This window comes from Sander lucioperca, chromosome 24, assembly GCF_008315115.2.
Source record: "Sander lucioperca isolate FBNREF2018 chromosome 24, SLUC_FBN_1.2, whole genome shotgun sequence".
Lineage (NCBI taxonomy): Eukaryota > Metazoa > Chordata > Actinopteri > Perciformes > Percidae > Sander > Sander lucioperca.
The window spans coordinates 1403304-1428658 of NC_050196.1; the positions used below are offsets into that span (position 1 = coordinate 1403304).

The 25355-nt window shown below is 40.8% G+C and overlaps 1 protein-coding gene across 4 annotated transcripts in view; it reads right to left on the bottom strand.

Annotated features, from left to right (window-relative positions):
* LOC116048619 (kinesin heavy chain) overlaps window positions 1-25355 on the bottom strand; it is a 38652-nt gene that overhangs the window by 11244 nt on the left and 2053 nt on the right. For all 4 annotated transcript variants that reach the window (XM_031297800.2, XM_031297799.1, XM_031297802.2 and 1 more), the window contains exons 2-16: window positions 24019-24106; window positions 22770-22843; window positions 16730-16834; window positions 14736-14784; window positions 14564-14619; window positions 13503-13590; window positions 11674-11798; window positions 11475-11579; window positions 10642-10790; window positions 9092-9240; window positions 6782-6963; window positions 5568-5636; window positions 4024-4230; window positions 2692-2844; window positions 1264-1461 (exon numbers count right to left, since the gene is read on the bottom strand). In XM_031297800.2, coding sequence (XP_031153660.1) covers window positions 1264-1461; window positions 2692-2844; window positions 4024-4230; window positions 5568-5636; window positions 6782-6963; window positions 9092-9240; window positions 10642-10790; window positions 11475-11579; window positions 11674-11798; window positions 13503-13590; window positions 14564-14619; window positions 14736-14784; window positions 16730-16834; window positions 22770-22843; window positions 24019-24106 — 1797 coding nt within the window. The remainder of the gene's footprint in view (window positions 1-1263; window positions 1462-2691; window positions 2845-4023; window positions 4231-5567; window positions 5637-6781; window positions 6964-9091; window positions 9241-10641; window positions 10791-11474; window positions 11580-11673; window positions 11799-13502; window positions 13591-14563; window positions 14620-14735; window positions 14785-16729; window positions 16835-22769; window positions 22844-24018; window positions 24107-25355) is intronic.

Consider the following 25355-nt stretch of genomic DNA (forward strand, 5'->3'; position numbering starts at 1 on the left):
TTGTGGGAAATTACGTTTTATTTGAATAAAGTTGACTATGGTGTGCTATAATTAACTTGAAGAACCAGATTTACAGCCCTTTTTATATATAAATGAGCTGTAAACACCCAAATCAAGACTACTTAAAATGTATAACACTGCAGGCATCAAATATTCAGCTTTGATAATGTGTGTAAAGCTCCTTTTTGTATGAAAACATGCAACCGAATAAGACATAAAAAGAGTAGCTTTTATTGCATAGGCTTCTATTGCATTTTATAGTAGGGGGTCCCTACTCTGTTTCCCTTTCAGCTAAGGGGCCCTTGGCCTAAAAAAACTCCCTGGTTTACATAAAAAAGAGCAAGAGAAAAGTTGAGCCATTCATCCAGAGTGACTTTCAGTCAGTATAACAGAAGTGGGGAAAGAGATAGGAGAAGTCTACAAGGTCCGTGTGCATTTTAATAGTTTGGTTTTACTTTAAACCAATAAGAGAATAAATCATAGTTTTAAACTAAAAAAAAACAGAGCAGTTTTTTCTGTTTTTGTTGTCTAAATCCAAAGAAATTAAAAACGAGAAACGGTAAACTTTAAAAATGTTTTGTTTTTTGCAAATTTCTTTTTGACTAAATTGGCCAGTTATTTAAGTTTAGTTTAAGTTAGTTAGTTAAGTTAGTTTTTTTTTCCGTTTTCTTGTGATTTAGTGGTTTAAAATGAAGGAAAAAAACATGGTATTTCCTGTTTATTCTTAGATTGGTTCAAATGAAAAATGGACACGGACCCTACAACCTTTTGTTCTCAGCTTTCTCTGGTCATAGAGCACACATTCAAAGTAATTGAACCTAGTTTTATTACTAGACATGTTGCAAGCAAGTACAAATGATTGTAGTTTGGTATTCAAAAACTTAAATACCAGTAGTGGAAGCACATTTTGTTTTATATTTTTCACATGCAAATAATTAAAGAATTGTATTTTAAATTCTATTCAAGATCCCAGGGAAAACGCGTATACAATATGGACAAAACACAACAAAAATGGCTTTTTGGATCTTTGATTGACAAAGTTATTTAAGAGGGGGATTAAAGAGCAAATTTTAAGTGTTATTTTACTGCCACTTCGGGTAATTTAAGGGGACCAGCGGGGCTTAAACGTCATCATGTGAAAACGTCGTAAAAATACCAAAGCTGCTTTAAAACCAGACAAATGTAAGACTCCCAGAGATCACTGAACGTCAGACTGGGAGCTACAACTCTCTGCACAATACATATCAGCTGGTGGATGGTTACCTGGGAGATGAGCAGCTGACAGGACACCAGCTCCTTCTCATTGGCCTGGATCTTGCAGTGGGTGTCGGCCTGAGCGCTCTCCAGCTGCTTGCTGCGGTTCACCAGAGACTTGACCTCAGACTTCATCTTGCTGATGTAGAGGCGAGCCACGGTGAACTCCTCCTCCACCGCCGAGCCGTTCCCCTTCGTCTCCGAGGACTGTGGGGGAGGGGGGGGGAAGAAAGCAGAGGGTTGGGAGGTTAGGGCAGTGCGTGTGTTTTACATTATACTCCTATGGAGTAAACTGTGTTTTTAAAAAAGTCCTGAGCGCTTTTTTTAAACGCCAGCATCAACGTTTTTTTCTGCAGCTCAGAGCGTCTTTTTGTAGTTGAAAAAAGTTCAACTTTTCTGAAAGAACGCCCTAGGTGTAGCGCTTTTTTGACAGCTGACCAGTGACAAGCGGAGTAGCGAGATATGTCGTTTCCATAACAACAAGAAAAAAATGGAGAAAGTACCGATAGATAGACTTGTGCTAGTGTCAGAGCACAGCGGGTTATATGATATGAGTACTATCTAACGTTAGCATTTGGTTTATATAGCACCGCTCCACATAGCGCTCTAGGATACTGTAGCAGTGGCTGTTGTTATAGCAACAAAAGATGCTTTCGGCTGCTTTTTGGAATGAAAACGCTGCCAGCTTCTTCTTCTTTTTTTTTTTTTACTACAAAAGCACTCTAGTCACCTTTTATCCTGTCAAACAAGGCGGCAAGTGTGATCAAAGCCTTAGGGTGTGAATGTGAAAGATGATGAGTGTGTAAGTGTGTGTTAGAGTTTTCTCAATCCCGCTCCTGCAGTGTGTATGTTGGGTCCCGCCCATTGATTTAGCGTCTTCTCCTGTCCCGCAGGGAAACTAGTTATTTTACTGTGTAGTATTAATAAAGATATGCATACCTGTCGGTAATAGGTAGTACAGTTATTGTAGTGCAATAAGGGCAAAGTTATGTTATGTATTCGTTTATTTATTTCACTTATTAGTTAAGAACATGTTGCTGGCTGTGTTTTTTTTTTTTCAGGTTGTTTGATTTTGTTTGGTTTCCCTGTCTTTTAACGCACTGTGACAGATTTTATGTTAGTGCCTGTTGATTGGATCCCTCAGGCTGCCGTAGGAGAAAGGGGCTGAGAGCCCTGGGAAGGAGGAAGGAAAGAGAGAGAGTAGAGGAGTGTTAATAAAGCATTTAGGCTGGTGTTTAACTGGAAGCTCTGTGTGCGTTCATTGTTTTCTTATAAAACCTAGCTAGGCGAACCTATCAACAGCCGGTTACAGCAGTGATCAGGAGCAGCGCCCGATCCTAGCCGCAGCAATGTTAAAAACCGCCCGCCCTGTAAGATTTGTGTTGGGTCCCACAGGATCCCAATCCCAATGCAGTCCTCTAGTGTGTGTGTCCTCACCGCGGCGGTCTTCACGTCGCCAGTGCCGATGATGGCGCCGATGTCACTGAGGTCTCGCAGCAGTAGGTTGAGGACCTCGGCGGCTCTCTTCCTCTGCAGCCCGTTCAGCTCCTGCAGCTGACTCAGCTCGCTTTGCACCACTGACAGCAACGCCTGTCCACAACGCACGCACGCACGCACGCACACACACACACACACACACACACACACACACACACAGTACATTTACTTCAGTACTGTACTGAAGTCCAAATGTTGAGATACTTGTAGTCTTTTCATGCCACTTTCTACTTCGCTACATTTCAGAGAGAAATATTGTACTTTTTACTCCACTACTTACTAGTTACTTTACACCCGATTTCTGCACACAAAACACATGTAGTTTCTAAAATATGATATTTTATTATAAATTAAACTAGCCAATAATATAACGGCCTACAAGTCCAGCTGACATTATTAGACCATTAAACACACAACTTAGACCATACAACACACTACTTTTAATACTTTAAGTACATTTTCCTGACAATACTTGCAGACTTTTACTTAAGTAACATTGTCACTGCAGGACTTTTACTTGTAATAGAGTATTTTTACAGTGTGGTATAAGTACTTTAACTTAAGTAAAGGATCTGAACACTTCTTCCACCGCAGCCTTCCATCTCAAAGTTACAAAGTGCTTTGACAATTAAACATCATACTAAAATATAATATAAAAACAATAGCCACTATATTATAAGAAAAAAAATAGTTTGTCATATTTTAAAACATATTCTAGGGTAGTATAAGATAAAGTAGCTTACAAAATCATTGCTTATGGCAGGATTTTTCCTAACGTTAAGGCTTAGGTGCAGCATCCGAGCAGTTTTGGTAAACACCTTAGCCAAAGTAATATAAAATCAATGTGAGCGTCAAAACTAACTGACTTTTCTCAGATCTAATATTGTAGTCGGTCCCCAGTGGACTACTTTAACAAGTTTTGTCTTTAAACTTTTTGACTGTTATTTATTTATTATCTGCTCTAGCTTTTCCAACATTTTAGACTCTGATATGGAAATAATAATGGTCCAAAATGATGTGAAATTGCAAAGAATTTTTATTTAAAACATAACATTTGTTTGAGGGACCCCTAAACCCCCCGCCAAATATGTGACCTAACGTGCTTTCACAAACCGAGGGAAAACACTGAATGGTAATCTATTGAGTGGCTGGGAAATTTTACACATTCACTAGCCATTTGGCTGGTGGAAGAAAAAGTTAATTTTGAACTTTGTAGTTAAATCAGGATACAGCAACCATGAAACGGCAGTGATCTTTGTGCCGTCCACTCACCGTCTTGTGCTGCAGCTCTTCCACCAGCTGCAGGTTGGCTCGGTCTCTCTCCCCCACCTCCTGGCTCTTCTGGTCGTAGTTGACGGCCAGCTCCTCCAGGGCCTGCAGCACCTCCTTCACCTCCTCCTTGGCCAGCTCGTTCTCTGCCTGCAGCCGGCACAGCTCCTCCTGGATCTTCTCGTAGTCACGCCGCGTAGACGCCAGCAGCTAGGGAAGAAAAATGTGTACATTACATGTCATTTAGCTGACACTTTTATCAATTTAGGGGATTGCTCCGGTGCAGCTGGAAATTCCACCGGATGTCCCTCATTTTTCGGCCAGATGTCCACCACCTTCCTCTTTCTTTGTGTTGGCGTTCTAACCTCTGGTGGATTTCTGAGGACTATGGTTAACTGCTCCTCAGATCTCTGCAGGGTAAATCCAGACAGCTAGCTAGACTATCTGTCTACTACTTTTGAACGTACACATGTTCCACCAATACAAGTTCCTTCCTGAGGCTATTTTGCAGCGGCACCGTGGCTCCGTCTGGTGCTTAGCGCCGCCCAAGACGACTGTGATTGGTTTAAAGAAATGCCAATAAACCAGAGCACGTTTTTCTCCCATCCAGGAATGCTGTATGGACTAGCCAGACCCTCCTCCGTAGCGCTGTGTAAGAAGGTCTGGCAACGCGAGACTACATGTCATTTAGCTGACGCTTTTATCCAAAGCGACTTCCAATTACGTGCTTTCAACCATGAAGGTACAAACTGCGGACAGCAAGAATCAAGTGCAAGCACATTAGCTTTGAATAAGTCAAACTACAAAGAGTCACATTTTATCCAGGGTGCAGTTGGATAAAATGTGCGGCAGAAGATACGTAGACTTTAGCCGTCCTGATGTCAGAGCTCATTCCACCATTTAGGGGCCAGGACAGCAAACTGTCCCTCAAATTGGGTGTCCCTCGCTGTGAGAGGGCAGCAAGCAGATTGGCCAATGCAGAGCGGAGTGGACAGGCTGGGGTGTAAAGCATGATTTATGCTTTCTGCGGAGGCTCCAGCAGAGTTTTCTCCGTAGCCCACGTAAGTGGACTAAAGTTTATATTTGTGCGTTGGTGTGTGTGTCAATCTCTTTAAGAGAATAGCAGGGCAGGCATGTGTGTGTGCGTGGGGAGTGTGTGGTAGAGCGAGTGTCTCCCCTGTTCTTTCTGACCACGGATGGAAATCTGTAGCTGGAAAAGTTAACCCTCTCCTTGATTTCATGTTGTTTATGGAGAAGAAAAACCAGGAAATGAGTCGGGGGAAATGCAACGCTACCAAGCCACGGCCAAACGGACCAATCACAGTTGTTGCGGTCTGTGTCGCCGCAAGGTGTAGTTACATTTTTTTTTAGAGGTGCACATCAGGCTACAGTTTGACCATGTCCTGGATGAAAGCTGGGCCTGAGCCGTTCGTGGCACACTATGCAAGTATCTGTCTTGAAGCGGATGCTGGTGGAAACATTGACATACGCACATTGATATAAACTCACAATCAGTTTCCTTTGTATTTATGATCTGGGAGACAAACCTCTTCCTGGTCGATCATCTGCTCCTTGAGTTTCTCTGCCAGCTGACTGTGTTGGTTGATCTCATCATCCTGTTGAAATATTAGGAGAAAATAGAAGCAATCATATTGAAAGTAGGGCTGCAACTACCGATTATTTTGTGGATGAATGGATTCATTGTTTGGTCTGTAAAATGTCAGAAAATGGCCGGCGGCGCTGTGTCTGTCTGCCACAGCCGGTCCAAACTGCTGACATTTGTCTACAGTTTTGATTGTTATTAACACAGCTATATATTGTTAAGTATGAGAGGGAAACCTGTATTGGTACCAGTGTTTACGCTGGTAACTCTCTGTTATTGCGGCCGCCACGGCAAAAAACACATTAGAAGTTATTAAATGCAACTAAGTTCAGTTCGTTGAGTAATAGCGTGAGATGGAGCCTGCTGGACCTGGGCGAGAGATGTGACCCATGGCCAGAATATCATAGTTCATAAAAATGCAGCGCAGTAACGATACAGACATTTCATAGCGTACACAAGACGTGTAACGCCGCTGACCCGCCAAAGCGCATTCGACCCATGCTGGACCCATTCATAATGAGTCAGCCGTCACTCTGTGAGTAGCATACGCTTCAGTCCATCGCACTTCCCTCTCCCTCTGTTTTTTTTTTTTTTTTCTTTAAGATTTCGGCCTTTATTTTGATAGGAAAGCTGAAGACATGAAAGGGGAGAGAGGGGGGGGGGAATGACATGCAGGAGAGGGCCGCAAGTCGGAGTTGAACCTCTATATATACCAACTGAGCTATCCGGGCGTCCTCTCTCTCTTTTAATCAGTCTGTTATTGTTGTTGAAAACAAGTGAAGGAGCTTTCTCAAAGATATATATATTTTTAATATATCCTAAGCTATTTATTTCAGATAACTTTCTGAATGTGTTGCAGCTGTATATTTTCAAACTGGTAAAGGAAACCCTGTCTTTGCATTTTATTTTAATCACAATCTGTTTAATAAAAGAGCTTGTGAAAAGTGGCTTTGACTTAAAACCCTTAGCCCACTTGGTGAAAAAATACAGAGCTATATATCGTGTATCCCCATTCAGCGTTAACGGCGACGCGAGGAAAAATTTGGGTGCACCTAAATTTTGTGCTGGTGCACCTAAATAAAAAAGTTAGGCGCACCAGTGCAACCAAGGCAAAAAGTTAGTCTGGAGCCCTGTGTATCCCTCATTCATCAGCCTCACCTTGTCATCCAGCTGTTTGTAGAGGTTGCTGACGTCGTCCACGTATTGGCTCCGCTCGTCGGCGGGGAGCGAGACGCCTCCTGTGGGCGGCAGCAGGTTGTCGATGACGGGAGTGTTGTCGTACGGCTCGGCGCCCTTCTGATCTTTAGAGCTCAGCTGCTCGTCCTCAGGAACATTCTCCCCTGCAACAAAGACTCATCGGTTAGTTCACGTGTCAAACTCAAGGCCCGCCGGCCAAATCCGTCCCCTCACAGATCATGATCCGGCCCACATATCAATTTAGGTTCCCAATATATTTTGGCCCACCTAGTTTTTGTCACTTTTTCCAAAGTTTTTATCACTTTTTCCCAATGTTTTTGCCGCTTTCTTCTGCGTTTTTGGCACTTATTCCAGCGTTTCTGTTGCTTTTTTCAACCTTTTTTGGCGCTTTTTTCAAGGTTATTGTTGCTTTTTTCTATGATGGCTAAGAAACTTTTCTTTTTACTTTATGTCAACCAAACTGTAAGTGACAAGACTATATGAGACATGCAATAATACAGTCAAAGATATTTGAATTTTTAGATCAAATAAAAGCATGTCAATAAACTCTACATGTCTGGCCCTTGATGTGATTCTCATTTTCCAGTGTGGACCCTAGTGAAGTTAAGTTTGACACCCCTGGGTTAGATCTTTCACTCATCCCATCCATTAAGTAAAGGATCTGAATACTTCTTCCACCTCTGTTTAACACTAGGCTGTGCTGTGGTTTGGTGCTGTGGGTTGCAGTCTCAGTCGCGGATTGGATACATTTTCATCACATGGCTATTTGTCACAGTAAGCCAACATGGCTGCCCTCTTGAAGCTGAAAGTGCATAAAATTTGATGACATTTACAGCTTGATCATGCAGATGGCTGATTTTTGGCAAATATACACCCATTCAAAACACCTGTGTTTTTCCCGCACCGTCTGACGCAGGCTGTCTGAATGCAGACTTACAGAGTGCAGAGTCATAGCATCCTTCTTTGGTCTTGTGGTTATGTGTTGAACAGAACCAGCCTGTTGGCAGCAGTGTGACTTCAGTAGTTAAAAGAGTCGACGGTGTAATTATTGTTGACTTTTTAATAGTGAGGATAAATTTCCAACATAAGCAGATGAGAAGAGATGGAGAGGAGCGGGTGAAAAGGTGAAGAACTGCTCCGTTTAAATGGCCTCGGCATTCAGCCAGACGCTGAGTCATGTCAGAAATACTGCATCATCAGCGTGTGTGTGTGTGTGTGTGTGTTCACTACATTTATGTGTAAGGAGCGGAGGCTTTGAGCTGATTTGTTGCATGCGCAAGGGAATTAAACAAATAAAAAAAAGCAATAGCCAGAGAGGGAGAGACAGCTGTTTTTCTTTCTTACATTTGGCACTTATCGATTTTATATTAATATACTGTTATTTCTTCATTGACCCTAAATAAATTAACTAAACGCATGCAAACACTGCAATATTTTTTTCCTGACATTCATGCTAATAAAGCAATTTCAATTTTAGGGATGAATCGAGGGAGGGTGGAGGAGGCAGAGACAATAAGCAAAGAGGAAAAGGGAGAGTGAGAGAGAGAGAGAGAAAGAGCGGTTACCATGATACAGAGATGGAAAAAAGGGTGAGGATGCTGTGAACCCCTTCACAACACTGCAGTCTTAGAAGAGAGGAAGTCAGAAGGAGTAGAGACAAAACAATAGGCAGTATAATGCCCTTCAATGTACTTGATTTGGTTGTGATTTGGACACTTATCTAAAAGTAGGGCTGAACAATTAATCGTTTTCAAATTGAAATCGTGATTTGAAAGAATGCGATTAGCTAATCATGAAGGGCGTGATTAATCGAATGTGCAAAACTCTTTGCGTTATTATATTTACTGTTTTTTCATAAGTTAAATGCTGGAATACTGCTACATATCACAGATGGTTTACAGAAATGTCCTATTTGCAGTGGATAATGATGATGAAATGATGATAATGATTTTGTAATACTTTAACATGATCGTAGAAGGTGCAATTTGTAGCTAAAACAAAATCGCAAATCAAATCGCAATTTCTGGCAGTAAAATCGCAATTCGATTTTTTCCCCAAATTGATCAGCCCTGTCTAAAAGTATGTACAGATTGGTGACAAATTTAAGGGAAAAACCGGCATAAATGAGTGGAGAAACCAACAAAACAACATGGGGGGATGTCTTTAAGAAGAAAGGTGTTCACCCCTTCAATACAACAACACCTTTCTAAAGCGCTTTATTTGGGGTTTTCCTGGAACTTTTCTTCAGCCATCTCTGTCTTTTTATCTCACCGTTCCTCCAGCGGTTGAGTTCTGCCTCAAGCCTCTGGATGACGTTTTTCAGGCTCTTGTTCTTCTCCTTCTCCTTCTCGTATTTCTTCTTCCACTCCTCGGCCGTCAGCTCCAGGTTCACCGACACCGTGTTCTTGATGGTCTTGGCTCTGAGGAAACACGGACAGAACAGAGTTGAATTAAACACGTGAACAGAGTCTTGTATAAAGTACTTGAAAGAAATACTTGAGTACAAGTACAAGTATCTCACCAGAAAATTACTTTGGTAGAAGTTAAAGTCTCCTTTTAGAATATGACTTGAGTAAAAGTCTTAAAGGAACACGCCGACTTATTGGGACTTTAGCTTATTCACCGTATCCCCCAGAGTTAGATAAGTCCATACATACCCTTCTCATCTCCATGCGTGCTGTAACGCTGTCTGACAGCTCCACTGGTAGCTTAGCCTAGCACAGAACATGCAGGTGAATGGTTCCAATAATCCTACTGCTCCGAATTGTGACAAAAGTGACAAAATAACGCCAACATGTTCCTATTTACATGTTGTGATTTGTAGAGTCACAGCGTGTACAAAAAACAACATAACATGAGACACAGCCATATTCTAACCATAAACAAACCGGGAACTATATTCTCAGACAGGCTTGCTGCAAAGCAAATCATTCCGCCCAAGTACTATATTCTTCCGCCTGAGAAAATAGTTCCCGGTTTGTTTGCGGTTAGAAGATGGCTGTGTCTCATGTTACATTGTTTTTTGTACACGCTGTGACTATACAAATCACAACATGTAAATAGGAACATGTTGGCGTTATTTTGTCACTTATTCGGAGCAGTAGGATTACTGGAACCATTCACCTGCATGTTCTGTGCTGGCCTGATGCCGCTGGAACCGTCAGACAGCCTTACAACACGCACGGAGATGAGAAGGGTATGTATCGACTTGTCTAACTCTGGGGGTTACGGTGAATAAGCTAAATTCCCAATAAGTCGGCGTGTTCCTTTAAAGTATCTGATATTAAATGTATTTAAGTATTGATAGTAAAAGAAAAAAAAACGTTGAGTATGAACTTTATGGCCAAAGGCCTGTAACGTTATCTTCATCACCACTGTCGTCGGGGTGATCATCGCCTGTTACCATGGCGGCAGAGTATGCTGCAGGTGCTTCCATGACACTATCAGTCATTATGCTTCCTGCTCTTCTTTAGTTTTTGCCGCATGGCAACAAACAGGCATTAGGTCACCAACTGGAATGGAAGGTGCATTATCTTGGCAATCTAGGAGCAATGATTCGCCACACCTGCTTTTTACCAGTGTAACAAATGTATGTAGTGGAGTAAAAGTAAAAGTTTCCAGAAATATAAATAACGAAGTAAAGTACAGATACGTGAAAATTCCTCCCTAAGTACAGTAGCGAAGTATTTGTACTTTGTTACATTACAACACTGCACGTGAACAGATATTTTCAAAGCCCCTGCACGAAATCACGGTTTGGATTTGAATACGATTAACAGTTCAGCCCTAAGCTGCGTGTTGGATGGCAAGTAATGGGGTACCTCTGTCCAAACATGAGCGTGGACTTGGTCTCGGCCTCGTTGTAGACGGACGGCGAGCAGCAGATGATGATGGTGGTGCGACAGTTTCCCCCCAGAGAGTCCTGCAGGATGCGAGTCATCTTACTGTCTCTGTACGGGACATGGGTTTTCTGAAAATATAAATGTCACACATTTAAATTTACCTTTACGTGAAGTTAAAGGTAGGATGTTGATGGTGAGATGGTCTGACATAGCAGATTGTCACTACATTTTCTGTTACTCAGCTACTCCACTTTAATGTGAAAATATGCAACATTATTGTTTGTGTCAACTAGCCAGGTTGTTGCAGTTTACTGCAACAGTGTTGGGAGTAAACAGTTTACATTAATGTATTCCTTATTGCTGTAACACAGTAATATAACGCATCACTAATACAATTCCGGTAATATTATACACGTTACAATCTCAGTAACGCGAGTTACACAGCATTTTAACCCAACATTTAGTGGTGTCACCAACACCAGCGAAACATTTTGGCACGGAGTGAGTGTTCTTTCTTGTTGCTGGAACCAATGGTTGAGATGACTGCAGAGACTGGAGATGGGGCCTACTCCCTACTTTAGTGTTCCGTGGTGAAATTCACAATACCTGCCAAGTCATACTTCTGCGGTTATTTTGCTGAAAGTAACTCAAAAGTGTCGCAAAAGTTGTGTAAAGCAATACAATCAGTCATCACAATCAGAGCCAGTAATATTGTAATATAACTAATTACTCTCAAATGACAGTAACTAGTAATCTATAATGGATTACATTTTGGAAGTAACTTGCCCAAACACTGACTATGTGTAACTTACTGTTCCCTCGGCTAGAGCTGAAATGACGTTTCCCAGCGCCGACAGAGATTTGTTGATGTTCTTCGCCTCATCCAACACGGCTCCCTCTGCTCCCGTCTTGCTGACCTGTTCATAGAGAACGCACGCACACGCACACACAGATTAGATCTCACGTCAACTTTACATCAACTCTATGTTCCCGATCTCACTCAGAACAAACCTTCTCGCTGCCCGCCAGGTCGACCAGGTAGAGCTTCCCCGACAGCTTCTTCTCCGTCTCCATGTTTTCCTGCTTGATGTTGATGAGGAAGATGCTGTGGCTGCGAGAGCTGTGCTCGTTCATGTCTAGAAATAGTTATAGTTGGTTTACAGCAAGATCTGGTTCTTACTAATGTGTAGCTCAGCAGTGGAAAGTACTGTATGGTGGAGCGATAGGCGTGATTTACAGCGGGGATAATAATCAAAACTGGGCTTTTTCTGAAGTTTTTGTTCCTATTTCAGGTTTTTGTTGCTTTTTGTCGCCTATTTCTGACCATTTGTTTTGGAATTTTTGGGACCTTTTTCAAGGTTTCTTTTGGACAATTTTGTCGCCTTCTTTTAAAGTTTTATTCCCCTGATGTTTTTGACGCTTTTACCGAAGTTTTTGTCGCTTTTTCTGACATTTGTTCGCCTCTTGATCTTTTTGTTGCTTTTTTCAATACATACATGCAATGTTGAACCCAAAGTTACACTGTTGGATGGAGGCATTATGTAACTCTCATTATGTAAAACTATGTTTTTTTTGTTTTGTTTGTGTATATATATATATATATATATATATATATATAGCACGCTGGTGACTAGAATGCATATGCACTCAGCTGTACATGTTGGAATCCAAGTCTGATCCCGAAACACAGGTAGAACAACCCGAACCAGCTTCGCAACCTAGACTAGAGCAAGACGTTTCAGGGTGGTAAGTTATTTTAAATGTTAACAAATTAGTCTTTCATACAAAAGGTTTTAATTCTGCACTGTCTCCTGGACATGGTGATCCAACTATCTGAACTCTTCGGGCCTCCGCTCTAACTAGCTTGGTTTGAGGGCATGCTACGCTAGCAGCTAGGCGAGCATTATAACGTGTGTTCCAAAGTGACCACGTTTGTCTCTGAAGTAAAGGCTGGACTACAATAGAGCTGTTTGGAGCAGTTTGTGAACAGTGTTTTCTGTTGGCGATGGTAAGTCCCTTTGGGGGGGGGGGACTTTGGGCTTTTTCACTTTGTAAACCTATAACGTGCACAAAAAAGATATATAACACAATAAAGGAAAGGGAAAAAGCCAAAAAGCATAATATGATCACTTTAAGGGAAGTGAGATCCAGCCCCAGTATACCTGTGTGTCTCCCGTTTTTAAGAGCCGGGCTGTGACACCTTGAAAATACCCAGCGTCCAGTTTGGGGCCCCTTGTTACATTTTAAATGTCAGTTGTTAAGCAGTTCAAATTTAGCTGATTTTCCCTCCAACATCTCAGTTCAATTTAAAAACAGGCAAGTCTAAAAAAAAATGAATGCACATTTTTGTAGCAGAACTGTTTTTCTTCTCTCCGGCAGGAAAAATACTTTTTACTTTCATACTTGAAGTACAAGTGCTTTTACTTTAATTAGTTTTAACTTAATGCTGCATTTACTAAAGTAAAGGATCTTTACTTTACGGGGGATAGAACGGTCACCCCGGGCCTGCAATAACTTTTGTATACACTGCTCCCTATATTTGTATTTTTATATTGAAGTATTTTTTTATACCATGGGTAATATGTGTATTAATTGTATGAGTAATGTGGTCATGAGTGAGGTGTGTGCATACATTTTATATTGTATTTTAATGCTGCGAACTGGATTGCTCCAACTAAGTTTCGTTGTGTAAATATATGCAATGACAACAATATCTATCTATCTATCTATTTTGATACTTCATATACTTGGCAATGCTAAAAAAAAAAAACCTACATTAAATATAAAAGATAAGTTAAACAATGGGAGGAAGATATTAAACTACACATGATTTTACATACTCGTCACTGCCACGTGCCGATTGTTTTTGCCCTCATCGATGACGTCCATCACCTCTTCCGGACTGGACACAAAACGCTCAGTACAACCCTGACAGAGGAAGAGAAAGTGCATCAACGCCATGTATTTAGGTATTTAATCCAAAATGTCTTTTTTGCACAGAGTTGAACAGAATTACAAAGTGACAAGGGCAATAAAACAACGCAAGGAAGTCCTGTCACACTTTCACATAGCTTAGAGAAGGCAGATGAATGTTCACAAGCACTCAAAAACATCATATAAAAGTAAATTGGCAGGTTTGTGATGTACTACAATACATTTTGTCCTCTACAACTTGAAATTAAAGTGAAGAGTGCAGACAAATATGAGTGTATACCTACGCATACATACAGACACATATACACACATTATGTATTTAGGTATTTAATTAAGCAATATTACACGAGAGGGTTTGCTTAAAGACCAACGGCCAACTACTTAGTAATTAGTAATGACAACACCACTGTTGCATGTCCATGCAACAGTGGTGTTGCTGTAATCGCGCACCACCCCCACCCCTCCTTCACACAGTTACTTGTAGCCAAGGAGGACACGAAGGAACAAAATAACACAACGGACTTTCCAGAAGAGGTCATTATCTTCGCTCGAGTTTCTGCGCGCGAGAGTCGCCGGACGACACAATCTTCTGAACATAGTCATGCTGAGAAATACAGAGACAGTTGTGTGGAGCTTATTGTCTTAATTAACCTTGTATCAACCCTTTTTGCAATGGATTGAATGTAACGGACGTTCAAATAATATAAAAAAAAGTTACGCACTAAAGCTTTAAGGGGATGGAAGAATGAAGGGCTGCCTTCAATCCAGGAGTGGGCTTGTGAGACGGCTAGGGTTGCGGCATTTGAAAAGATGTCCTATTAACAGTTTGCCAGATTGGATGTCTACACTAGAACATGGGAAAAGTACCTGAACTTTCTGGAGGGCTGGGTGGGTGGTGATGACGCTAATCATAAAAACAAATAAAGATCACGTGAAATCATGTCAAAGGCCTGTACAGTTTACAAACCTTGACATAGGGCACTCTGTTTTTGTCTTCATGCACAGCGAGGTTCGTCTTCGACACTTCAAACAGAACAAAGATCACCAAAGTCACATGCTGATTCTTTAAAAAAAATGACTTACTTACTTAATACACTTTCGATGTTACATATACATTTGAGATAATTAGTCTTACTTACCATCCAGCAGGTCTCGGATCTTGTCCAAGTAGATTTCAAAATAAGAAACCTGCCCAGAGAAACTCCAAATTTTTAATGTCTACTCATCGACTACCTGAATATTTGCACTAGTATTGGTTTCCTCTAATGTAGGTAAGTCAGGTAATTTAAGCATAAAGAGTTCAATGTTAAAAGGAGAATCAGCTGAACACCAAAAAAGTCAAGTCTCAATCTTAGTTTCTCAGACAAAGGTCCGAATTCAAAACCTTATGAAAGTGTAGTTTTCTTTTTTTAAATACATTTTCTATCGCTCAATAAATTGTGAGGGACGTTGAATATACGGTGGTGTTGTAACAGAGTTTGAAGGGATGAGTTTTATTGTGTTTGGTGTGAAAAAACATCAGAATAAATGACGAAATTGAAATAGGATGAATAGGTTTGGACTTGAGAAAGAAGGCTACTGAAAAAAAGGTAGTGTTGGGTATTTGTACAAAAGTTAAGCAGGAAAACAGAGTATGTAACTTGAATGTATTTGTATTTATTTATTATATAAGGATCCCCATTAGCTGACGCCTAGACGACCAGCTAGTCTTCCTGGGATCCAAAACAACATTTAATCAGACAATATTAAAACATTTCATGACATAAACAGAAAAGAAAAGAAATAAAGAAAATAAATACAACAATATCTGCTTACAGAACTAAATAACAAAAAAGACTCAAAATTAAATAAAAACAATAACAAAACAAGCAAAATAGAGAAATATCTTGTAAACAAAACGATGTACTACAGTATATTACATGGCTAACATTAAGGTAGCTCACATATACAAAGAAAAAAACTCAAATGTTTTTAACCACACAAATAAGATTAAAAAACAATCGAAGTAAGTTGCTTTAAAGCTATAAGTGAGTTGATGAATGTTTCTTAAATAAAAATCGGATGCAAACCTTTGAGTGCTAGTTTCAGAAGCCCTGCCTTAGATGCATGTATGTTGTTCTAAAGCTTAAGAAACAGGCATTAAATGTGAAGAGAAAAGAAAAACATTGCTTGTTTTGTATATAAGAAATCAGTCTGTGGCGTATTTCGGGTCCCAAGTTTAAAGGTTTAAAACTTTCCATGGAAAATAAACACTATATTACTTATTCATTTATATACAGTTCGTGCAAAAACATCTTTCTCACTCTGTCAAGTGGTTTGAGTCCTTTAATACAACTTAAACTTCATTTTGTACATTTTGACCAATCAAGCCCCATAGACAGGTGACATGAATTTGGTCATTTATTCTCAAAAACAACAATATTACAGAGTTCATGTTTTTGGCTTTACTGTCCTCTAAACGTCGGACAGATCACCTTCGATGCAAGAATCAGTTGGTTAAATCTTGTTTGGTGATTCACGTCTGAGATAGATGGTTCAACCCTTGTGTTGTCTTCCCGTCAACGTTTTGTTGTTCTGGGTCAAAATTTAAAATTACAACATTTTTTTCAATGTCTTTTGTGACACTTTTCCTGCAGTTATTGTCTTTTTCTTAGGTTTTTGTCGTTTTTCTCCCAACATTTTTGTCGCTTTTTTAGACATTTTTGTAAATTTTTTCTAAATTATTTTATTGATTTTTTTTATTGATTTTTTTTCAAATGCTATATTGAATAAAACACCCAAATTCAATGAAAGTAGTGAACTGATTGTTTATTTTACTTGTGAAGAGCGTTGTATGGAAACATCCACGTTATTTTTTGGACAATTTGGTTAAAAAGAAACCAAAATTGCTGAAATAGAAACTTTGAAAATGGGTCAAATTTGAGCCGAGGACAACAGGAGGGTAAATGTTTGTAGCTTCAACTTTTATGCTGCATCTTTATTAAGGCGTTTAAGACTGATGTTTGTGACTTTAAGGCCAAACAGCAGATTATGAATCGTTATTACAGATGCTGTAGCTTTGAAAGTTTGAGCTTTTGTTTTCTAATGTTTGTGCTGTGACAAATGTTTTTTTTTTCTTTATTTTTTTTTTTACCTTGATATGAAACTCGAGGTTCTCGTCCATGGAGTAGATGTGGTCAAAGATGTCGTGGGCGATGCGAGGGATGATTCCCATCAGCTGAGGGTCGTGCAGTTTGCCCTGAACACAGCAATGGATAATTATGTTTTAATGCTTTTGTTGTTGTTTTACGGTGTTTTCAGATGAATGTAGTGGAGTAAAAAGTACAATATTTCCCTCTGAAATGTAGCGGAGTAGAAGTAGAAAGTGGCATGACAAGAAAAGACTCAAGTACAGTACAAATACCTAAACATTTGGACTTAAGTACTACTAGTAAATTCCACCACTGGCTGGCAATAATAAAAACCAACTGACATGAACAAAACATTGTCAAGTAAAATAGGAAGTTAGGAGAGAAAGAATCAAATCAACAATACATTAAAAAGCAGTAAAAGGGCATTAAAAAGAAGTGGAGAGGGGAGTTGACAGACAGACGCCACGGGGCAGCCTCAGGCTACATTTACAACGCTACGTTTTGGTTTAAAAGAGAATATCTTGGGCCTTCCTTGTCTCCAGGAGTACTACCATGCAGCTCAACTGAGACCATTGGCATGCCTATGCTCACCAACATACTCAGCAGGATGGAAAGACATAGAAGGCTTGATGGTAGAAGATATTCCAATAACAGCCCTATTGGCAGATAAAAAAACTACAGGGTGAACTGATGGTCTCGGACTATCCTATGCTTGCTGTTCTTTTAAAGTCCTGGCAGGAAACAGCCAAACTCTGCAGACTGGGCAATTCATTTAAACTCCTAAGGTGGTGTGCTTATGACTCAGATTTCACACCCAATAAAAATGATGGTAGATTTAAGACCTGGTCCTCTAAGGGGTTAACTACCTATTATTCATTTACCCTCAAGGGGGCATTTCAGAAGTTTGAAGACCTACAGAAAAAACATGGTCTGGGAAAAGATGATTTTTATAGATACTTACAAGTTAGGCATTATTTTAACCAGAACCTGAAAGAGGCTTCTGTGAAAAGTGGACCCAAATTCCTACAGGTGTTCTTATCATTCTTTGAGACAAGAACTTGCACCAAAATAATATCTAGACTACACAATAGCATCCAACAGTCCAAACGAGAGAACACAGAATACATAAAGAATAAGTGGGAAAAAGATGCAAATGTAACGATTCCTGTGGAAAGTTGGGAGAAAACATGCCAACTACAGTAGATCTCAACAGGGTCAAATACGTGGCGAGAGTTTGGTTGGAAGAATGTTGTGAGATTTTTTGTCACGCCAACACAAAAACGACATCAGGGTTTAGGGGACGCCTGTTGGAGATCCTGTGGCTCAACAGAAGCCAACCACTTCCACATATTCTGGAATTGTAAGGTCATACACACCTACTGGAAAGAGATACATACACATATAAACAATATATTTGGCACCAAGATCCCTTTTCAGTGGGAAACGGTATATCTGGCTGATATAGATTTTGGCAATTGGAAAACTAATGACAAAAAATTACTTTGTATACTACTGACAGCAAGCAAAAACACAATAACAAAAAAATGGTTAAGGGCAGAACCACCCACCATCGAGGAATGGATTGATATTATTTATGGGATATACATTATGGAAAAACTGTCATTTTCTCTTAAAGTGCAAACAGAAAAGTTCTATCGGATCTGGACTAAATGGACGGAGTATGTAAAACCTGTCCGACAGGACTTCATATAACTGCATCTGTATTGAAGGATAACATAATCCCTTTATTTAACTCAGCCTTTAAGGTTACTTATTTCTAGAGCACAAACCTATCCACCAAAGTGTCAAGTTATCCCCAGCTTTCATCTTCTTTGCATATATTTGTTGTGTATATAATGAGTCTGTCACTAAGATAGTCTGTAAGCTCCCTAGTTCAGCTTTGTTCTGTGTACTCAAAAAAATGGAAAATGGGAAAAGCAAAAGAAGTGATGTTGTTGTTGTATGCAACTGTACTTGTATTGTTTTGCTTTTTCAAATAAAGAAAGAATTAAAAAAAAAAAAAAGAGAATATCTTCTGCAACGTTTCCCCCTCTCATTCCGCCCTACTCTGGTGTTTCCCCCTCTCATTCCCCCCTGCTCTGGCGTTTCCCCCTCTCATTCCCCCTGCTCTGGTGTTTCCCCCTCTCATTCCCCCTGCTCTGGCGTTTCCCCCTCTCATTCCCCCTGCTCTGGCGTTTCCCCCTCTCATTCCCGCTGCTCTGGTGTTTCCCCCTCTCATTCCCCCTGCTCTGGCGTTTCCCCCTCTCATTCCCCCTGCTCTGGCGTTTTCCCCTCTCATTCCCCCTGCTCTGGTGTTTCCCCCTCTCATTCCCCCTGCTCTGGCGTTTCCCCCTCTCATTCCCCCTGCTCTGGTGTTTCCCCCTCTCATTCCCCCTGCTCTGGCGTTTCCCCCTCTCATTCGCGCTGCTCTGGTGTTTCCTCCTCTCATTCCCCCTGCTCTGGCGTTTTCCCCTCTCATTCCCCCTGCTCTGGTGTTTTCCCCTCTCATTCCCCCTGCTCTGGTGTTTCCCCCTCTCATTCCCCCTGCTCTGGTGTTTCCGAGCCCCTAAACCAGAGACATTTGGAAACACTTCTGACCCGTTTTGGTTTGGAATCTGCGGGGTTGTGTTGCAGTCTCAATGGCCGCAAACGGAGACCTTTGGCAACACCGACACTGACGCCAACGTTTCTCCTCCTGATTGGGTCAGGACGTCTCGTTCTAGCTACTAACGTTACCATGGCAGCTACCAGCAGCGGGCGGAGTCTCCATGCTGCCTCCTGTTTATGCCCAGTATACCAGAATGTTGATGAGATATGAGGTTTGGGCGTGTTAGTTTAAACTACTACTGGAGCTAAAAACACTTGTGTGCATGGAGATCGCTTTTGGCTCAAAACTCTGCTTAAAAACTAAAACGTAGCGATGTAAATATAGCCTCCGACTGAACTAAAAGCAAGTCTTTAAATTTGATTTAAAATACTATGAAGAAGCGAAAGGAGTTTCTCATCATCATCAGCCATCTTCAGACCTCTGCCATGTTTCTGATGACAGGTTTCTGTGTGCTTTGAAATAGTGCCATAGAGCTCAACAGTGATCGCCCACTTTTTTTAAACAGCTCTGGTTCCGGGTGTGTTTTTCCCCTTTCAATTGTTTCATTGACGTTTCAGAAATTGCTGATATAAAGAGTTTTAAGCCTGGAACCAAGGCAACCAGCTACGAGATGAATTGTGAATATAAAACATTTGATTCGGCGCAAAAAAACATTTTGAAAACGGCAAAAAAAGGCAAAAACTACAAGACCGTGTAGAGAAACTGTCACAGACTTCAATGGTAGACGCTCAATCTAGCTGTTAGAGGTGTTGAAATGAATCAAATAATCGATGCATCGGGATGCGGACATGGACGATGCTGCATTGATGGCAGTGGCCCACCATATCCGATTATAACGCAGTGACGTCGCTCGTTAATTTTCCGGCTGCGGCATAAACATTCAAATGAAAAATAACATTGTCAGTAGCCTAACTCGTTTCACACACACAGACAGACAGACAGACGGAGACAGGCAGACATGCACACAGACAGACAGACACACAAAAAACGGCTGAGTGGAGACACAGGCGAGTGGAGACAATCACAAATCGAGAAGAGGAAAGAAAACACTGAGAAACATTGAGAGACACTAGAATAGTTAGCTTGGAGAAGATCTAAGTGGAATAACGAAGCTGAAGAGGTGTAGCTACACTACGGCACTTTTCCTGTCTAACAGCAGTGGTTTAGAACAAACATGCTAGTGTGCTTGGCTAAAGTTGGAGCTAACGGACTAGCTAAAGTTGGAGCTAACGGCGGAGAGTTGCTGATTCGGAGGACGCTGATTTTTGACCAGAGAGGACGACAGCGTGTTTCCCTGCTGAAGAGGACTTTGCCGTAGCTGGTGACTGGTTTTCGTTTTCGTGTTTGAGCTGTGTTTCTTGGACTAACAGCTAACTGTAAGTTGGATTTCTGTGTGTTTGCTTCACTGAAGATAATGTCCTGCACGTCCACACGAGCTACCATCAGGCACGCAACTTTATTTTTTTTTTCTCCTCTCGGCGTGTGTGTGTGTGTGGGTGTGAGTGGGTGTGTGTGTGTGTGTGTGTGTGTGTGTGTGTGTGTGTGTGTGTGTGGGTGGCTGTGTGTGTGTGGGTGTGTGGGTGTGTGGTAACACAATGGTTTAATAGGGTTTGAGTAAGTTTTACATTGAAACTGCTGTAAGGAGGAATCATGTTGTGTAGCTGGAGTGTTTTAAGTGGAAACTGATAGAGAAACTGGTAAAGGGGTAGTTGTGTGTAATATCAATTGAAGAAATATTGCAGTTAGCATATTTGAAGGGTGTGATTTGTGTTATGTTTTTTTTTTTTTTGTTATTCAATGTAACGGCTAAATATTATTTGTACATTTAAGTTATCGTTCAGTAAACAATACCTTTTTTGTTAAAGAGTTGCCTGGGGTCAGTTATTCCAATACAGCACAATAGATTTGCAGGTTAAAAGTAGGGTGGTATATGACTAATCCAAAATAGGTAAACCGTCGTGGTAGCTACCTTAAAGAAACAAACCCAAACACTTCATCATTCCAGTCTAAAGTTACTTATTGCAGCTTGGGCACTGCACTTCACAATGCAAGTTTGTCAAGTCAAATATCCTATATGGCTTTAATAGAAATATCGAACCGAAGACCTGATAATCGTAATCGAATCGAACGATCAGTGAAGATTCACACCTCTACTAGCCGTTCACAGGTTTGCGGGTACGGTAAACGTTTCCATGGTACCAGTTGGGCCAATCAGAAACGTCGCTGTCGCGCTTAGGATCTTATTTCTTCATAAGATCGCGAATAAAACATTTTTTTTTCTAAAAACAAGGTTGATTTCACATGGACTTCTAGCGTCTACAGAAGCAGAAACTTTTGGTTTCACAACCTCACAGCTCTCGGTAAGTCTGCCACGGATGGTTTAGACCAGTAAAACTCAACTTCACTAAGGGCCACACTGGAAATGAGAATCACATTAAGGGCCAGACATGTAAAGTTTATTGACATGCTTTTATTTAGAAAAAGTCAAATATCTTTGACTGTATCCTTGCATGTCTCATATAGCTTTCTCACTTACAGTTTGGTCAACATAAAGTCCTGAAAAAGTTACTTAGCCATCAAAGAAAAAAGTGGCAAAAAAAGGTAGAAAAAAAAGCAACAAAAACGACAGAAAAAGTGGCAAAAACGTGGGAAAAAAAGAGCCAAAAGCCTCGGCAAAAGTGACAAAAACTTCAGAAAAAGCGAGAAAAACTAGGTGGGCCAAGATTTATTGTGACCCTAAATTGATATGCGGGCCAGATCAAAATCTGCAGGGTTTCCGCTATATACATGTAGCAGCGACGCACCGCCGCTCTTTCAGCTGTTGAAAAGTCATAAAGTCGCAATTACATGACTCTGCAGAGCCGTCTGATCTACTGAACTCAAGCTAACAGTCATCGGCTCTCCGCTCTCTCTCCCCTTTGAGGGTGAGCAACGGGAACAGTGACAGGACTTCATCACTCGCGAAGTCATGGCAACTCAATAAACAACAGCGCGAGCACTGCAGTTTCTCCTCAGGCAGAGTGACAAACAGAGAAGAAAGCCGCGACATGAAAACTGCACTCACGCGGGTCCTGTGAAATATGACAGCTACAGTAGATTGGAAAATAGCGTTATGGACACTGAATTTGATGAATTTACTGTTTACCATAGCAAAGCAAACTGTTGCAAAAAGGATCTACACGCTGTTTTCACTTAGGTAACGGTACTGTTGATACCCACCCCCCGCTGCTGAGTAAAATCTAGCGGAAACACTGGTTTAACTCATGTGGTTTAGACATTGTGGCTGATAATCAAAATCCTAACGGAGAAAATGAATGTGCTTTTTACTTCCAGAACCACACTGTTGAGCTCTACTACTGAGGCAGTAATTCCAGGTTGTAAATGTATTTTTATCAAAACACTTTGAGGTACACTGGGCTGAATGAGTCTCTCACCTCCATGGTGTGTGTCTTCCCAGAGGACGTCTGTCCGTAAGCGAAGATGGTCCCGTTGTAGCCGCCCAGCACATCTGGAACGCACAGGCATGAAAAACACTTCTCCATTATTACAACGATATAACAATCACGTGTATGAATAAAACGTAATACATCTAATACTGCTGCTGTTATCACTGTGACTACTTGCTTCATGATGCTGCTGCTTTTAGTACCAATACTTCTATTTATCTTCCTCTTACTAGTATTAAAGAGGATACATGTCTTCCCGATAATGTCACGATAACAGGGTTGAAGTGAGGGGGAGGGGGGGGGGAGCTTCTGGGGCTCCAGCCCCAAATGTTTTCTCAAAAGTAAAGATGTCCCGATACCAGTATCGGTAAAGCCTCTGATACTGTCTAAAATGCTGGTATCGGTATGGGCAAGAACTTGAGTTGCACCGATCCGATACCACGTAATGTAGCCCGAAGAAAATCTATGTTAAAGTAGATTATTTATGTTCTTGTTTCGTTATGACTGACTGTCAAACTGGATAGTAAAATAAAGTTCTGTGGCGTTTATTGTTTGCGTTTGTAAATGTTTTTTTTTTTTTACACACTGGTATCGGATTGGTACTCGGTATCGGCCAATTCCCAAGTTCAGGTATCGGTTCATCTCTACTCAAAAGCCCCGTATCTTTTATGGCTTTAAAACAACTTTGTGTCATTTCCCCCGAGTCTCTCTGACTGGAGCGGCAAACCAATGGAGCAAAAGGTCCATTACTGGAGAAATATCGCCGATTAATTCTGTGAACTTTTCTACCAATAGGTTCCAAGATTAGTAATGCTGTTTATGCCAAAGACTGATCTCCAAATCGTTCGTTCCCTCTGCAATTAAGTTGCTGAATGCGGAGTAACTGTCTTGAATATATTTTGCACAAACCTCATATCATTTATGTGTTTAAAACTGGTCGATTGCAATTTGGTATGTATGTGCAATGCACTCGGCACTTTATCGATTTTATTTATTATTTTATCTGGTCTCTCTTTGTCGTACTGTGTCGTCTTTATTCAGTTCTTATTTCAAATATCTTTCTTGCTGTATACTTTTGGATCTCACACTTTGCCGTACGCCTTTTTATTGTGCTCCCTCTGTCACTGATGGCCGGCAGTGTGAATGTGTGTATATGTTTCGGGGGGACTGTAGAAACTGAATTGCCCTTCGGGGATAAATAAAGCTTTCTGTATAAGAATATAATGTTTGGTCTTACCTTTAACTATCTGTTTGGCACACTGGTCGTACACTTGTTCCTGGGACGTGTTGGGAGGCAGCACACGGTCGAACACGTAGGGTTTACTCTGTTTCAGAACCGACACAAGACGCATTAATGACAAAAACAGAACAGGCTCGGCAAGACATTTTATCTTCATTTACCTTCAATTGTTTTAGATCTTATGTTGCAAAAAAAAAAAATTTTTATCAAGTCAGGATTTATTTTCACAAGAGCACACAAAGAAAACAAGTGAAATGATTGACTTGTAAATAAGATCTGACAAAAGATGTTTAAGAGCTGTTTCCGACATTTTTGATTCATTTATTTATTCTCGACGTTCTTGTCACTTTTTTGGACCTTTGTAGTGAAGATAATGGGTAGGTTTATCACCAGGTTCACTCAGGTGTGTCGGCCAGAACACCACTTAAGGAGGTATGGGCAGCTAGTCTACAACCTTTGTGACACTTTTTACCATGTTTTTGTCGTCTTTTTTTGACATTCTTTACGTTTTTTTTCAAATATTCTCTATTTTAACTGAAGCTTACACATCATTTCCGTTTTTTTAATTACGGGACAAAGTAATTTTCTTGAGGAAGGATGCCTAAACCCCCCGCCTAATACGCACACCTTCCACAAACCGAGGGAAAACACTGTATGGTGTTTTAAAGTTGGAAGTGCTCGGCTGTATAGGGTCCAGCAGCTTCTAGTCTGACTATCCATCCTTCCTCCTGTCCTTGTCCAACCACTGTCTCCATCTCTCCGGGGTAAAAGTGAAATGCAGCTCTCAGCACTCGGAGGCAGCAACGGCAGCAATCTCACTCGCTCTGAACGCCGAGATTACAGCAGAGAAACCACTGACACCGACAGTATCGGAGAGGACGGCCTACTGTGCTTCTGCCGTTTGATTGATGGCACAAGGCGGTGACAGGCAGTTTGTCCTGACAGAACAGAAGTGTTTCTGGCCCATAATGCAACAGAATGAATAATGCAGGACAAGCAGGGCTGCTCATGGTATAACCTTTGACCCCTTATCTCTAACTTAACCTTAAAGACTTTTTTTGTGCGATCAAGAAATCAATATTCCCCTGCAGCAAGTCTTTCAAGTCCAGGGTTTAACTGAAGCCACAAAAAGGCCTTTTTCTCTTAGTTTATGAGTGTTAAAGTTTGACTTAAAAGTTGTAATTTCATCCATTTTTTCACAAAATGTTTAGACGCATGACAGGAAAATACTTCACAGAGAGAGTGGTCCTGATTGGCTTTTTTAAATATTTAATAAAAATGAAAAAATAAAAGCGTTTTTCTAGACTTGTCTGTTTTTAACTTTTTGATTAGAT